Raw genomic sequence first — 16463 nt, 5'->3', positions numbered from 1 at the left:
TAGAATCTGTGTTCTCTGGAGGAGCAGCCAGTGCTCCTAACCACTGACTTGTCTCTCCTGCTTTGATGTATTATTCTTTTATGCTAATATTTCTAATTCTGTGTACTATAAGTGCTTCCAGGTTTTCTAAAGTAGTGTTAGTAAATATATTGCACAGATAATGAAAATAGACTGTTGGACTCTGTATAATTCTTAAGAAAGGTTGTAATACTGTGAAGATTGACACTATAGTCCCAAAGTCAGTCGTTAATAGAATTTGTGAAGTAAATTCTATTAAGTAAATTAAGAATGTGTTAAGTAAATTAGCTGATTAAACTAGAAAATAATTTGTTAATTTAATAGATGATGCTTTAACCTATGATTTCTTCTCCCACTTGTAATTGATACATAGTTATAATGTCTAGAAAGTAACTAAAATAGGAAAGTGGGTTTTGTATTTAATATGGATGTTACCTGTTTTGTTTAAAGAAATTTTGAACATCTTATACCTGATGCTCCTGAGCTGATACATGATTTTCTGGTAAATGAAAAGGATGCAAGCTGCAAAAGAAATGCATTTATGATGCTAATTCATGCAGATCAGGTAAAGTGCCTAAAAATTCTTTCTATGGTTAAATGAAAATTAAAAATACTACAAGTCTTCAGTATGTTTTCTTTTCTTTCATCATCATCATTATTATTATTATTATTATTATTATTATTACTTCTTTTTGAGGCAGGGTCTCAGGCTAAACTTATGTAGCTCAGGCTAAACTTAAACTTAACAGAAATTCACCTGCTTTTACCTCCCAAGTGCTAGGGTAAAAAAAGTATGCACCACTATGCCTAGCCTCAGCATCCAGCATATTTTTAATTAGTAGGTTGGTTTGGAGTACTATGGTTTGAAGTCTACAGATCAATTAGCCAGGATTACACAGAGAAACCCTATGTCTAAAAAATAAAAGTATTAATGTTTTTACTGATGGTCATAGTTTAGTGTGGCTTGTCTGGTTATGAGATTGCTTGGGAGATTTTCCTTTCAGCTGTCAGTAATAAGAATATACCTACACTTGAGCCAGGGGTGATAGCACATGCCTTTAATCCCAGCATTTGGGAGGCAGAAGCAGGCAGATCTCTGTGAGTTTGAGACCAGCCTGGTCTAAAAGATCTAGTTCCAGGACAGCCTCCAAAGCCACAGAAACCCTGTCTCGAAAAACAAACAAACAAACAAACAAACATAAAGAATATAGCTATATTTTATTCATTTTGGGGTATTTGTGACAGACTTTCCCTATGTAGCCCTACAGGCTGTCCTTAAATTTGAAGTGATCCTTCTGCCTCTCAGGTGCTGGGATTGCAGGCATTTGCCACTACACTTGATTTAGGAATAACGACACACTTAAATGTCTGGTTTATATCAATTTTATAAATATCCTGAATCATATAGGACTTTGTACTTTCCTCCCTAGTTTACCTATTAGAGAAATCCAGGCAGTACAGGAGCTGGAGAGATAGTTCAATGGTTAAGAGCACTGACTTTGTCTAGAGGTCCTGGATTCAATTCCCAGCACCCACATGGCTGCTCACAGGCTCCTATAAAAACCCACACATATAAGTAAATAATAAAAATAAACTAAAAAAAGTACATATGTGGCCTAACTCTAGAAAATGTTTTGTTTTTCTGATGTACATTTGTGTTAGCTTTTTTCTTAGTTTCTTTTACTTCCCCTCCCCCCAATCCCTTTAAGCCCCAGTGTCTTTGTTAAGTTTTATGTCTGGGGCTAGTACTTCTAAAGTTGTATTAGTTCATTATACCAAATGAAGAGTATGATAAATGTATTCTTATTTTTTTAGGATCGAGCTTTGGATTATTTAAGTACATGTATTGATCAAGTTCAGACATTTGGAGACATTCTACAGTTGGTTATTGTTGAACTAATATATAAGGTAAGAATGATAATGATACGTAAATACATTCAACAATTTAAAACAATATTCCTCAATTGCTGTGATAACTTTTTATTTGATATTGTGTATATTTATTTATTATGAGCTGGAGGCATGCCTTAGGGGATAATTTTTGAGAGTCTTTTTACTCTATGTGTCCCAGGGATTTAACTCAGATTATCAGGCTTCATGGCAAGTGTCTTAACCCACATAGCCATCTCACTGGCCCCTATAGTAATGTTTTAATAATAGAAGTATTATTAAATATCTGAATTTATGCCTTCTCAAAGCCTTTTTTCTTTCATAACCTTATTGTATTTCCCAAGTACTTGCATCTATGCTTTTTAAACCGCTTTAAGAAATTAGTCAGTGTAGCTCAGTAAATCATTGTGTACTGCCCAGACATTGAGTGGATTATGAATTAGGCTTTAGAATAAAATGCAAAATTTTTCTTTATAATATGTCAAACTACTTTGAGAAACTAAAAATTAATAAGCTTTATAAATGTTTTTAAGAGTGATTAGTCAGGGACTGTGAAATGGCTCAACGGGCAAAGGTACTTTGGGTACAAGCCTGGTGTCCTGAGTTTCATTCCCACAAAAAGATGAAATGGGAGAGCTGAGATACCATCCAACTACCACATATGCATGCACAACCCCTCATTCCCCCACCTCATGGACACAGATGCACAATAATTTTTGAAAAATACTTTTAAAAGTGAAGAGAAACTGAAACTCCTTATCATGCTTCTGAAACATTTGGGTGTGTTGTAGTTTTAAAGTTTGTGGCAACTCTATGGTGAGCAAATCTCTCAGCAGTGTTTTTCCCATAATATTGTCAGTATTTTACAATATTAACCAGCTAATAACCCAAAGGTGGCTTCTGGGTTAAATGGAAGAAAGGGGACATACCTCTGTCAATATTAATCAAATACTAGAAATAATTAAACTTGGTGTTGTAGTTTGAATATATTTCTAAAAGTCTTGGATCTCAGTGTGTGTCACTAAAGAAGTATTGGAACATAAGAGGTGAAGCCTTGTGGGAAGTTATTGGGGGCCACTGCTCTTAAAAGATGAAAGTGGGGTCTGGAGAGATGGTTCAGAGGTTAAGAATATTAGCTGCTCTTCCAGAGGTCCTGAATTCATTTCCTAGCAACTACATGGTGGCTCACAACTGTTTGTAATGAGATCTGTGCCCTCTTCTTATGTGCAGGGATACATGCAAGCAGAACTGTATGCGTAATAAAATAACTTTTATTTTTTGAAACAGGGTTTCATTGTGTAACAGCCCTAGTCCTGGAACTAGCTCTGTAGACCAGGCTAGCCTCAAAATAAATAACTTTGTAAAAATTAAATAAACAAACAAATAAACAAATAAAGGTGTTTCTCATGAAACCCTGAAGTAGTTCTCAGAGAGGACACTGTAGGAAGATCAAGCCCTGAGGCTTGAGCCAAAGCACTTGTAGAACACTGTCTAGCCCACACAGGCCCTGGATTTGCTCCTAGTATTGAAACTGGGGGGGAGGGTCAGCATTTTTGTTGTTGAGATTTTGTGAGGGTTGGAGGGTGGGGTGTTGGCTGTGTAACCCAGCCTAGGCTTGAAACTCCTGGATTCAGCTATCCTCCTGTATTGACTGTACTCTAATTTGCAATGTCTTTTGAAAGAGTTAATTGTCATAGTGTTCAGACAAAATAAAAGGTAAATGTCATCCAGATTGTCTTCATAGTCACAATCCTCCTTCATTAGCTTTCTGATTACAGCTGGGATTACTGGTGTGTGCTACCACCCTCGGCATGTTTCTTTTTTGGTTTGGCATCCACAATAAAAATTTAGATAAAATTTAATAGCTTATCAGGACATTTTGATAAATATGTTCTAGCTTTTCTTACTTTGACTTCTTTCTCACTTGTGTAAAATGCAAGTGTCTTTTATAAGCCAACTGAAGACCTTTTGTGAAGCAATGAAATGTAGCTTATTGTAACAAATAAATAAGAACCCAGAGATTGATACTGGGGTTCAAACTTCAAGCTGATCAGAAAAGCAAAGCAGCTGGCCACTACCTCTACCTCAGGCTGAATGGGTTGATCCTGTCTCCACGAGCTCTCACCAATCCTCAGACTGTAACCTCTCCTCAATGTTGCTGGGGAATGAATGCCTCTACTGACTACTGAAGATCCTGCTCCTGTCTTTTATACCCTTATAGCGCTGGGATTAAAGGCATATGATCTGTTAACTCTTTTAGACTGATTCAATCTTGTGTATCCCTGGGTGGCCTGGAACTCAATGATCCCATCTCTCTCTTAATCCTGAGTCCTAGGATTAAAGATGTGTACCACCACTTGGTAGCTTCTGGCTGCAGGGATTAAAGGTTTATGTCACCACTGCCTGATCTCTTCAGGCTGACTTTGCTTTTCTGAATACTCAGTGGCTTTAGTAAATCATGATATATCACTATAAATTATGATAAAATGAATAAATGCAGGAATAGTTATGACAGTTACTTTAATTTACTTTTTAATTTCTTGTGTGTGCATGCACGTCATAACATACCTATGGAGGTTAGCGGGTAACTTTGTAGAGTAGGAGGTGCTTTCTCTCTACTTTTGTATGTGTTCCAGGGATCAAACTCATGTTGCCAGCTTGTACCACAAACACCTTTACCCTTCGAGCCATGTTGCCAGCTCCTGTGACAGTTATTTGAAATACATAATTTCTTTCTGAAATTATCAGTATTTGTTTCATCTCACCTAGTGTTGACTGGTATTTTTGTATACCTTTGAAATGTTATTCATAGTTTTCATATTGTAATTTGTATGTGTAGTGTCCTTTAAATCAGCTTAAGCCTAAATGTTTTTATGTTCCCAGGTCTGTCATGCTAATCCATCAGAAAGGGCTCGTTTCATTCGCTGTATCTATAACTTACTGCAATCATCTAGTCCTGCTGTAAAATATGAAGCTGCTGGAACATTGGTAACACTGTCCAGTGCACCAACCGCAATAAAGGTACTTTGAGAATTAGATGCTAGATATCCTGTCTTATCCCTTATGATTTAATGACACTGCAGTTCATTATGTGGTTCCTTGATATACTTATGCCCATATGTCCAACCTTTGGCATCATTAATACAACTACAAAGTTCCTACTTGAGAATCATACAACTGAGTTAAAGAGTGAAAATACCAATACCCCCAACATACATGTGTATGAATGCACGAGCACAGATACACTTTTGTGCTGGGTTACATTCATAATTGTCCTTGGCTATCAGGCCACATGTGGTAGATATAGCTACAGATTTTGTAAGATGATTTGCCTCCTTACATAATTTAGCCTTTTCTTCCTGTTTTCACACACATGTAAAAAGAGAGAAAGTGATGGAGAATAACAGTATCTTAGGGTTTCTATTGCTCTGAAGAGACACCATGACCATGGCAACTTCTATAAAGGAAAACCATTTAATTGGGGTGACTTACATTTTTAGAGGTTTAGTTCATTATCATCATCATGCTCCATGGTGACATGCAGGTAGACATGGTACTGGAGTAGGAGCTGTGAGCGTCCTATATCTTGACCCGCCAAGCAACAGAAAATGTTCTGAGTGTCACCAGTGTATAATAACTTAAACAAAGGAGAACTCATACTTCCTCTAACAAGGCCACACCTTTTCCAACAAAACCACACATCTCCTAATAGTGCCACTCCTTTTGGGAGTCATTTTCTTTCAAACAGTATCTAATATCTAGAGAATTATACTGATATTTTAAGATCTCTCTTCATAATTATATTTAAAAACTAGATCTATAATGATGATGTCTAAAAAATTTCATTGGGAATCTTTAATAATAGAATATTGCATTTCTTTTCTGTTGTTCATTCTATCAAGACTTTGTCAAAAACTTCTAATATGTCCAGAGAATAATTATTCTAGAAGCTAGCTAGTATAAATTGTTGAATTTATTGTTTTACCCATTAATATTTAAAATACTTTTTATTTAGAAATAATTTTAAACTTAAGGGGAAATCACAGAAATAGGATAGAGTTTCCATACATTCTCCCAGCATCCTGTAATTTTGATATATTATGTAATCATCATATTATTAAAGCTAAATTAACATTGAAGTAGTATTATCAAGTAGACTAAATAGATTTTGTTCAACTTTTAAATTTTACCACCAATGCCCCTTTCTGTTTCATGATCCACTCTGGGATCCCACAGTTTATTTTGTTTACTGTCTGAGTCTCCTCTAGTCTGTAAAGGTTCTTCAATCTTACTTTTCATGTCTTCATAAAGAATACCAGTTTGTTTATAAGATATTCCAGAACTTGAGTTTATCTCATGTTTTCTCATAATCACTGCATGATCTTCTATTGTAACATGTTCTTAGTACAGGATATCTATATACCTTACTCATGATCAGTTAGGTCAAGTGCTGGTTCCTTGATTTCTTACTGTTCTGTTTTTTTCTCATTGTATTCAAAATATATTCAAGGTACTTTGAAATTGTAGATCCCCTGTCACTCCTCATATTTGTATCCACCAATTTTAGCAGTGATAAGTGAATTTTTCTCAGCAATAGTTATTACTAGATAATCTAGGGGTGACTTTGTATTTCCTCATTGTACACTTACTGTGGAATTCCTATGTGAAGAAGTTCTGACTTTCCCTTCCCTTTTTCATTTCTATCATTATGAATATTTATTGTATAGATAATAATCCATTTTTATCATTTATTTTGTTCTAGTTGTTCCAGCTTTGACTACTAAGAACTTTTCTAGATTGGCTACTTTTTTCTTTGCTTTTAAACTTGATCATTCTACAAACTATTGTACCTTTAAAAATCTTATGTAAAAAGGATAATAGGGCACTAGGGATGATGTAGCTCAGTTGCTAAAGCTGTTCATTGGGATGTTCAAGGCCCTGGGTTCAGTCACCAGTACTACCTCCTAAATAGTTTTAAATATGTGCTAAAATATATCTTAACTCAGGTTTTCTTTACATCCTTGCTTTTTGTCACTATAATAAAGATACAAAGATGTATTCAGTTTAATTCCTAATATGAAAGGTATTTAATAGCCATACTGGGATTTGTTGTCCTTTTCTGCTGTTTCCTTGGTTCTAGTCCATAAGTATTTCTAAGTATTTCTACCCGTGGCAACTCGTTTCCATTCTTCACTTAGCAATCTTTCTAATGACTTGTGGTCTACAGTAACACAGAGGCTTGTTATAACTAGGGGCCAGACATACATATTCCTTTAAATAAAATGCATAAATACTTGTGCAAAAGCTACTGAGTGTATTTTAGCTTCTTAGTAGCCTGTGGGGAGAGGCAGTTCTTATTTTCACAGTATTTGAATTTTCAGAATGCACTTCTTTTTTCTATAGGCTGCTGCTCAGTGTTATATTGATTTAATTATTAAGGAGAGTGATAACAATGTAAAGCTCATAGTTCTGGACCGATTGGTAGAATTAAAAGAACATCCTGCTCATGAACGAGTCCTCCAGGTAAGTGTTATTACCCTTTATATTTAGGTTATCCCCAAGCCTTACCACTGTAGGTAACCTAATCTAGAACTTAAAGCCTGGCAGTGTAAATTTTGGGTAACTGAGATGTAACTCTTAAATCATTATCTCCTTTTAGGTTTCTCCATGACATTAATTTGTTGAAGATTAACTAGACTAGCTTTCCTGTGAAACATTCTTCCTCCTAGATGTGGCTGGTTATTTTGCTGTAGCGTCACTTAGCTTGTTCCTCTGACTTTTGTATTTTCCATGAAACGAGTTGGTTCTAAAGTATACATTATCGGTGTGGCTACATCATGCGTGATGTTATTATTATTACATCATGTCTCACGCTATTTCTTCATGTCTTAATTACAAAAGTTCTTCCAACATTAATGATTTCATTATTAAATCAGAGGGTCAGGATGATGTGAGGAAGAAAGGAATATGCTCCAATTAGGGTATTTTTCTCTTGAAAAAAACTGGTATTACTCTATAGTTTTTGTTCTTTTTCAGGATCTGGTCATGGACATCCTAAGAGTACTGAGTACACCAGACTTAGAAGTGCGTAAGAAAACTCTGCAATTAGCACTGGATCTTGTCTCTTCTAGGAATGTTGAAGAGGTAAAACAGAACATTGGTGACACTATTTGTAAGTGAACCAAATATATGTTATTTTCACTTGTTTTTACTTTTTTTTTTCTCCCATAGTTGGTTATTGTCTTGAAAAAGGAAGTAATTAAAACAAATAATGTGTCTGAGCATGAAGACACTGACAAATACCGACAACTCCTTGTGCGAACACTGCATTCCTGCTCTGTCCGATTTCCAGACATGGCTGCAAATGTTATTCCTGTGGTATGTAATTCTTATCATCTTAATTGTAAGATTCTCTAGATGTTTTTTTTTTCTTTTTGAATTATTTTACATCTTCTCTCCTGAAATTTCAACTGTGAGATAACAAAAATCTTACTGTACATTTCTGAACTTTCTGTATATTCCTATGCTGACTTGGGTAAGAACTCAGATTTCTTTGTCTTAATCTTAATCTAAAACTTTGCTGCACACAGGGTTGTTGATGCTTTTATTCTTTGTTTGTTAACTTATTTCAAGCTTTAGATAATTTTCTGGAAGCTACGTGTTTTCCCATTTCTTTTTTCTGTTAGCTAATGGAGTTTCTCAGTGACAGTAATGAAGCAGCAGCTGCTGATGTCTTGGAGTTTGTTCGTGAAGCCATTCAGCGCTTTGACAACCTGAGAATGCTCATTGTTGAGAAGATGCTTGAAGTCTTCCATGCTATTAAATCTGTCAAGTAAGTGTATAATACACCTATGTGTAAAGTTAAGCATTTAGCATCAGTTGGTAGAATTGGTAGAAAATAGAGAGGAAATAAGACACATTATGTACAACATATCCACCATCATCCTATATAGGACTGTTGTAGCTAGGTTTCTGTATTCTAATTATATCTAAAACATTATAAATCCCAGAATGACCAAGAAGCATATTTTTGAAGTGGTGTTCTTAAAATCATTTTTTGGATTCCTATTATTTATGTCACCCTTAGCATTTATTGAAAAGAAGGATTGAAACCGCATAACCCACACCCTGAATCTTTGCAGTATGTTAGATTTAGATAGCCTTTGTTAATGGCTAAGGGTTGTTGAATACAAATTTTGCTTCTTACTGCATTTAATGAATAAACTACTAAAGATTTGTAGTATTAGATAGGATGAGACCAGTGCAAGATTGGTTCAGTAATGTGACAATGACTGACATACATACATACATACACACACACATACACACACACACCATAGAATGTGTGTTTATATGTATGAAAGCAATTAAGATATGTCCCACTTATGAGAAAAAATAATCATACCAAACCTTTGCTTTTGAAAGCTGTAATCTTTTGGCACTTTAGTTTCTGTAATTGATTTTATTTTTCTGAATAAATTCAGTTAAAATCTTAGAAAGAAAAGACAGCTAAAATTTCATATTAAAGATTTTCGAAACAGGGTGCTCTGTGTAGCCCTGGCTGTCCTGGAACTCCTTCTGTAGATCAGGCTGGACTCTCACTCATAGAGATTCACCTGCCTCTGTCTCCAGAGTGCTGAGATTAAAGTCCTGCACCACCATGCCTGGCTGCAGTTTAACATTTTAAAATGGAAAATTATTGCTCTCTCTGTTAGCATTTTGGGATAGAGGAGCTGTTTTGTTCTTGTGAAAGGGCACTGTTGTGTAGCCTATGATGGCCTCCTGCCTCAGCCTCCTGAGTACTTTTATTTCAGATACATGCCTACCACAACTAGCTGTCATTGTTTCCTTTACTTTTATGCTGGGGATCAAAATCCAGCCCCTGTGCATCCTAGGTAAGCACTGTGCCAGTGAGCTGACCCCACCCCAACTTGATGTTCCTCTCGTTATTTTGCTCAACGCTTGTCTCTTGAAGTCATTACATCTAAAAAGTGTAATGAATTTAAAACTGTATTCAAATAATATATTTCTCATAGTAGAAAGTGCCAAAGCCAAGTTTGTTTTAACTTCCTAAATGAATGCTGTGGGAAATATTTTGGTATTTAGGTTTTACTGCTTGACTCACTTTAGGAAGTGTCTAATGACAATGAATGAGAATAGCTATTTTTCTTGTGATTTGTGGAGAGAAACAATGCTTCCTGTTTGTTACAGTTTTTATTTTAAAACTCTCCTCCTCCAGAAGACAATGTCCTGTTTTCTTACAGTAGCTTAAATTCAGAGAAACATTTCTGCACCAAGGTTTGTTCCCAGGCCTATATTTCAGATCCTATATTTTTGTTATAGGATTTATCGAGGAGCATTGTGGATCCTGGGAGAATACTGTAGTACAAAGGAAGACATTCAGAGTGTGATGACTGAGGTCCGCAGGTCCCTTGGGGAGGTATGTGTTTAGTAAAGTAAATTCTACTTTGTGTGGTGGTTTTATGATTTAGAAAACTCTGCTGGGCTGGCTGTGTAACTTAATGGTAGAGTACATGCCTGGTTCAATGCTTAGCACAAAGAAAAAGAAAAACAGCAATTTGTATTTATGTGATCATTCACTTTTGTGTTTTTGTTGAATAGTGTTTGGGCTAAAGAACCCTGAAAATTTTAATTATCCAGGTAAATAAGCCTCAGGTGCTATGGAAAACTAAAAGTGCCCTTGCCTGCATGATAAAGATAACACCATTCAAATTGTTGGTATTTACTTTTGGGTGAGATTTTGTTTGAACAGAATGTTCTGTGCAGCTAATAAAATTATTTTCCTTTTTTTTTTGAGACAAGGTCTCAAAACTACTCACTATATAGAGTAGGCTGATTTTGAAGTGAAAGATCTACTGTTCTACCTGCCTCTGCCTCTTGGGTGTTAGAACTAAAGATATACAGTACCATGCCTGCCAACAGCTGGTAAATTCTGCTATTGCTGATGTGTTTGGAAAGCATATCTCAGAGCAAGGCTAACTTTAGACTATTTGTGTAACATGATTGGGACATTCTTTCACCCAAACAAATTCATGATAAAATACAAAGAACAATAGACTTACTTTGTCAAGAGATTTGGGTTCTCTACTAATTACTGTTGGTAATTAGCTCTGACACCTTCACTTTAAATTCCTTCCTGGACTTTTTTATCTCTAAAATAAGTTATAATCAAAGACTCAGAGTTCTTCTTACATACATGAGAAATTTAAGGTAAAGCATTGAAAAAAAAAAAAAAAAAAGCAAGCTGTATCATAGTCCTTTAATCAGCTAAAAGGGTGGTTGGTGATGTTATTTATTTATACTTTTCATTTTAGAATGGTAAGTGTTGTTCAGGTTCATATTTCAGGGGAAGAAATGAGGAAGCTCAGTTCACATCTACTTTTCTAGACACTGTCATATGCAGATTTCTATTAAGGAATTATTCAGAAAGAATTAGGATGCCTCCTTAACAGATTAAGAAATGACACTCAAAATTATTATGTTGCTCAGCATCACACAAGTAGTAGACTAGATCAGAGTCATCAGTCCTAAAGCTTGTATTCTTCCTGCTATCTTGGGAAGGAAAGAAAATTGAGGGCAGAGTACCATGTTCCAAAGTCCCTCAGGAGAATGCCTTCTGTATAAAGTTGATTGACTGTCTCAATGTAACTTTACTGTTGATATTTTTAAATCAAGTTTCCAATTGGCTTTTAGATTCCAATTGTTGAGTCAGAAATAAAGAAAGAAGCTGGTGAGTTAAAACCTGAAGAGGAAGTAACTGTTGGGCCAGTTCAGAAATTGGTTACAGAGATGGGTACCTATGCAACCCAGAGTGCCCTCAGCAGTTCTAGACCTACCAAGAAAGAAGAAGACAGGTAACAGCATTTCTACTCTTCCTGTTCAACTGCTGTACTGTTATTCTTGCAGATAAAGCAGTCTTTATCTTACTAGTTTTTGATCCTTAAGTGAAAGTGTTTGCCATTTAAGGATCTTTAAAGAGGTATATGTGTAAGGTCTCCTCTATGCATTCTCTGTGATTTTAGTCCTTTGTTCTTATTGTTGTCAGTGAAGTAAGTATTCTATTAAAACATACTTTACAGCTATGCAGTGGTGGCACACACCTTTATCTCAGCATTTGGGAGGCAGAGGCAGGCAGATCTCTAAGTTTGAGGCCAGCCTGGTATACAGATCAAGTTCCCTGGGGAGGGCTTTATTCATACTGGAAGTGATATGTTGATATTTAAGTTTGATTGCTTGTCTGTATCCGAAAGATATTTTGAAGTCATCCCCCCCCCCTTTATTTTATTATTATTTTTTTTTTTTTTTTTTTTTTAGTTCAGGGTTTCTTTGTATAGCTTTGGAGCCTGTCCTGGAACTTGCTCTTGTAGACCAGGCTGTCCTCGAATTCATAGAGATCCGTCCACCTGCCTCTGCCTCCCAAGTGCCAGAATCAAAGGCATGTGCCACCACTGCCTGGCCCTTTTCTTTCTCTTTATTGTGCATTTCTCTCTTGAAATAGAACCCAGAGCTGCTCGCATGCTGGATCAGTTCTCTGCCACTGGAGCAGTGGCAAATGGTCCATTTCTAATTGATAGTAGCATTTGGATTTTTCCTCTTTATTTTGCTATCTGTATTTATAAGAAGATGAGAAGCCAGGTGGTGGTGGCACATACCTTTAATCCCAGCACTGGGGGAAGCAGAGGCAGAAGCCAGCCTGGTCTACAGATTGAGTTGGGAAAACCTGTCTCGAAAAGAAAACAAACAAAACAAAGCAAAAAAAGATTCAAAAAATTATGGGTACAGTGTTATTGAATACTTCTTATCTCCTAGAAACCACACTGAATAGTTTGTCTCATGGTCTTGACAGTAACCCTTTGAGAGAGTATGTACTGTCTCCATCTTCAAAAACTTTAGACCTAGAGAGGATCTTATAAACAACCCTGTGGATGGGTAGATAAGCTGACAAATGGAAGTAGCTTATTAGCTCTAGTATATATCTATCCTTAATTAAACATCATTTTCTTTATATTATTTGGGCTGTTGACTTAAGTGTTAGATATTCTTCTTTTTCATTTTGAGAATTAATGAGGAATTTAACTGATGTCCTTATCACGAAGAGAAGCACTAAGTGTCTGAGCCATTTAGCCATTTATGCAAAAGCTGTGTGCTGCTTAAGAATTTGTTGAGCTTCATGTTTGTTGATTCCTTTGCAGACCACCCCTGAGAGGGTTCCTTCTGGATGGAGATTTCTTTGTTGCTGCCTCCCTTGCCACAACTCTGACCAAGATTGCATTACGCTATGTAGCGTTGGTTCAGGAGAAGAAAAAGCAAAACGTATGTTCATTTATTATATATTTACCTAGTAATAGATTATTGAAGGTCTACTCTATTGAACAGTGAAAAACTTGGAAGTTAATGCTAAAGGTCATGCCATAAAAGAGCCAGTGGCTTAGTAAGGGAAACAGGCAAAGTAGCTGGGCTGAGTGGTGATGGCACATACCTTTAATCTCAGCACTATGGAGGCAGAGGCAGATGAATCTCTGTGAGTTTGAGACCAGCCTGGTCTATAGAGCAAGTTCCAGGATAGACTCCAATGCTACAGAGAAACCTTGTCTCAAAAAACCAAACCAAACAAACAAAAATTGACAAAAAAAAAAAAAAAAAAAAAAAAAAGGTAATCCAAAATAATATGGTTAGTGTGATTAGGGGTTATGAAGTCACTTCAGTGGGCTAGGGTTAGTCATCAGCCAATGAAAATAATGGCTTTTCCTCAGTATCTTTGTTGTCGCCTATTTTATCTTAAAATATCTCTTAAGTAGTTCCCATCTATAGTTGGTACCTAATTACAGCTTCTGAAATTTCTGGATATATTCTCATTTACAGTAAGTAATGTGCTTCCATTCTTCCAAACTTTACCAACCCTTTGCAATAGTGTCCTTCATTTCATACCCACATATCCATTATAAACTTTATGATACATTATTTTGTTGTAAATAGCTGATCCTCTTTTTAAAAATTAATTTCTTGGGTTGCATACAAAGTAAGGGGCGTCACTATTATATTTCATAGATATCATTCTATTTATTCTAATTCACTGCCCTAGCCATCCTCAACCTTATTCTCCTCCCTCATGCCCCCATGTTTGTCCTCTGGCTGGTTTTCTTCCTAAACAATGTCTCCCTTTTGCTTTCATGTCACAAGTTCCACTTTCTTTCCTCCTTCCCTTAAGGTCTTTCCTTCCCTATCATGATCCTCTTTCTGGTTTTATGACACCCCATACCCACATACATTTTAAATTTTGGTTCCACATTGAGAGAAAGCATAGTATTTATCTAAATGTGGCTTATTTTGCTTCATAAACCCTCTTTTTAGAAAAATAATCATAATTTTTTTTTTCCCAGTGTAATGGTACACATCAGTAAATCCTAGCACTTAGAGGGCTTTAGCAGGGAAACCTGTTTTTAAAGCCAGCCTGAACTAACATGAGACTTTTTCTCAGAAAGAAAAGAAAAACATAAATATCCCTTTTGTAATTCTGATGTCTGGATCAAGATGAGAAATGACTAGATATTGAGAGCTAGGAACAAGACAAAGTTCAAAGTACTTTTTTTCTGAGTTAAAGATTCTGGTAAAAAGATGCATAGCCTGAACCTTACTATTTTAACAATTTTTCATTGTATAATTAAGTGGCCTTAAGTATATTCACATGTTAAGTGATGATGGCTACCATCCCTCACACTGCTTTTATTTACCATCCCAAAAGGAAACTTTATATACAGTAAGCAGTAGCTCTGCCTTGCTTCCTGCCCCCAGTTCCTTGTAACATTTATTATATTTTATTTTTAAAATATTTGTGTATAGTGTAGTATAGTATTAAGATGCACCTGTGCATGCTGTAGCATAGATGTAGAAGTCAAAAGACAACCTTAAGTGTGAGGTAAGCCCTTCTTATTGTTTACCATTTCATTGCATGCCCCAGCTTAGCTGACCCACGGCCATCAAAGAATTCTCCTATCTCTACCTGGCATCTCTGGGTAGGAGTGCTAGGATTAGACATGTACCACTGTGTTCAGCTTTTTATGTGGCTTCTGAAGATCCACACTCAAGTTGTCAAGCTTGCATAGCAAGTACTTTTAGCTGCAAGACCAATTCAGCTGTCTGTAGAATTTTACTTATTCTAGGTACTGTGTTTAAAAGAATCATACAGGAGACCTGTCCTTTCACTTGCCATAATATCTTCATGGTTCATGTATATCAGAATTCCTTCCTTAAGGCTAAATAAAACTACATTTTGTGTGTGTGTGTGACATTCTCTTTACATTTTGTCATAAATAAGTCAATTATTTGAGCTGAGCTTGGTGGCATCTGTCTTTAATCCCAGTTACCTGAGAGGTAAAGGCAGGTGAATCTAGAATTCCAGATCATTTTCAGCTACAGAGGGAGTTTGAGGTCAGCCTAAGCTTCGTGAAACTTTGTCTCAAAGCAAAAAGTTAATTATTTTTTATTTTAATTTTTTAAGACTTCCTTTAAAAATTTACTTATATATTATGTATTCAGCAGTCTGTCCGCATATATGCCTACTTGCAAGGAGAGTTTACCAGATCTCATTGTAGATGACTGTGAACCACCATATGGTTGGCTAGGAATTGAATTTAGGTCCTCTAGAAGAGTAGCCAGTGCTCTTAAACTCTGAGCCATTTCTCCAGCCCTTATTTTTATTTTTAATGGAAAGTCTTACATCTAATATTTTCTTTTCTGCCTAAGTAACAAGTTGGTTGGTAAACAATTCTTTCAGAACCAAGTTTAGTGGTATATGCCTGTAATGCAAGCACTCAGAAGGCAGGAGGATTGTATATACACACACACACACATATGGGGGGAAGTACCATTTATTTACCTAAAACTTTTTTTCTTTACTTGGAAAAAAGTTTCTTCCTGATACAATATTTATTTTTAAATTCATTTTTTAAGATAAACAAGCAATGTTAGAGGAGGATGTCATGGGGTGGTAGAGGACCTACTTAGCATATATAATGCCCTGGTTTTGAAACTTCGCTTCACTAAAAATAAATACATTTGAGTGGAAGTCAGTTACAATTGCAACAGTTAACTACAAGTTTTGTTAATGCTGTAGTGAAGATAAAAAATTAAAAGATGGGATCATTGAAACCCTCTAGAGTTTGAACTGGCAAATAGCTAAGTTTTTTTACCAATTGAAAAAATCATTTTTGTACTTTACAAACTGCAGTTTCACTCAACATTATAATACTTCCCCATGTTTTTATAAACACTTCCAAGTCATATTCATAATATTTAATATTTTTATCTTGAGTCCATTTGATTTCCACATGAGTTGTTGCATCCCTTCTGAATGATAGAATGTTTGTGATATCAGTCTAAGGAGCCACATGTCTTGTAACATTAGTTAGTATACTCAGGTGTGCTTTATATAAAGGACACTTGATTTTTCCCTGTCTCATTAGCATGCCCCCATTTGTGCCATTTCCCTTTTGCTTCATTCCTTCTGTGTCGATAGGAGTGTCTTTGTATAGATC

At 35.8% G+C, this 16463-nt stretch overlaps 1 protein-coding gene across 1 annotated transcript in view; it reads left to right on the top strand.

The window, feature by feature from the left end:
- Nucleotides 1-16463, top strand: part of Copb1 (COPI coat complex subunit beta 1) — a 39493-nt gene that overhangs the window by 9184 nt on the left and 13846 nt on the right. The window contains exons 5-14 of the mRNA XM_051192720.1: nt 469-583; nt 1834-1926; nt 4792-4929; nt 7312-7431; nt 7945-8052; nt 8140-8286; nt 8595-8740; nt 10252-10348; nt 11623-11783; nt 13122-13242. Coding sequence (XP_051048677.1) covers nt 469-583; nt 1834-1926; nt 4792-4929; nt 7312-7431; nt 7945-8052; nt 8140-8286; nt 8595-8740; nt 10252-10348; nt 11623-11783; nt 13122-13242 — 1246 coding nt within the window. The remainder of the gene's footprint in view (nt 1-468; nt 584-1833; nt 1927-4791; nt 4930-7311; nt 7432-7944; nt 8053-8139; nt 8287-8594; nt 8741-10251; nt 10349-11622; nt 11784-13121; nt 13243-16463) is intronic.

This window comes from Phodopus roborovskii, unplaced genomic scaffold, assembly GCF_943737965.1.
Source record: "Phodopus roborovskii unplaced genomic scaffold, PHOROB, whole genome shotgun sequence".
NCBI lineage: Eukaryota > Metazoa > Chordata > Mammalia > Rodentia > Cricetidae > Phodopus > Phodopus roborovskii.
The sequence above is the reverse complement of the archived record's forward strand: the minus strand, read 5'-3'. Positions and strand labels throughout refer to the sequence as shown.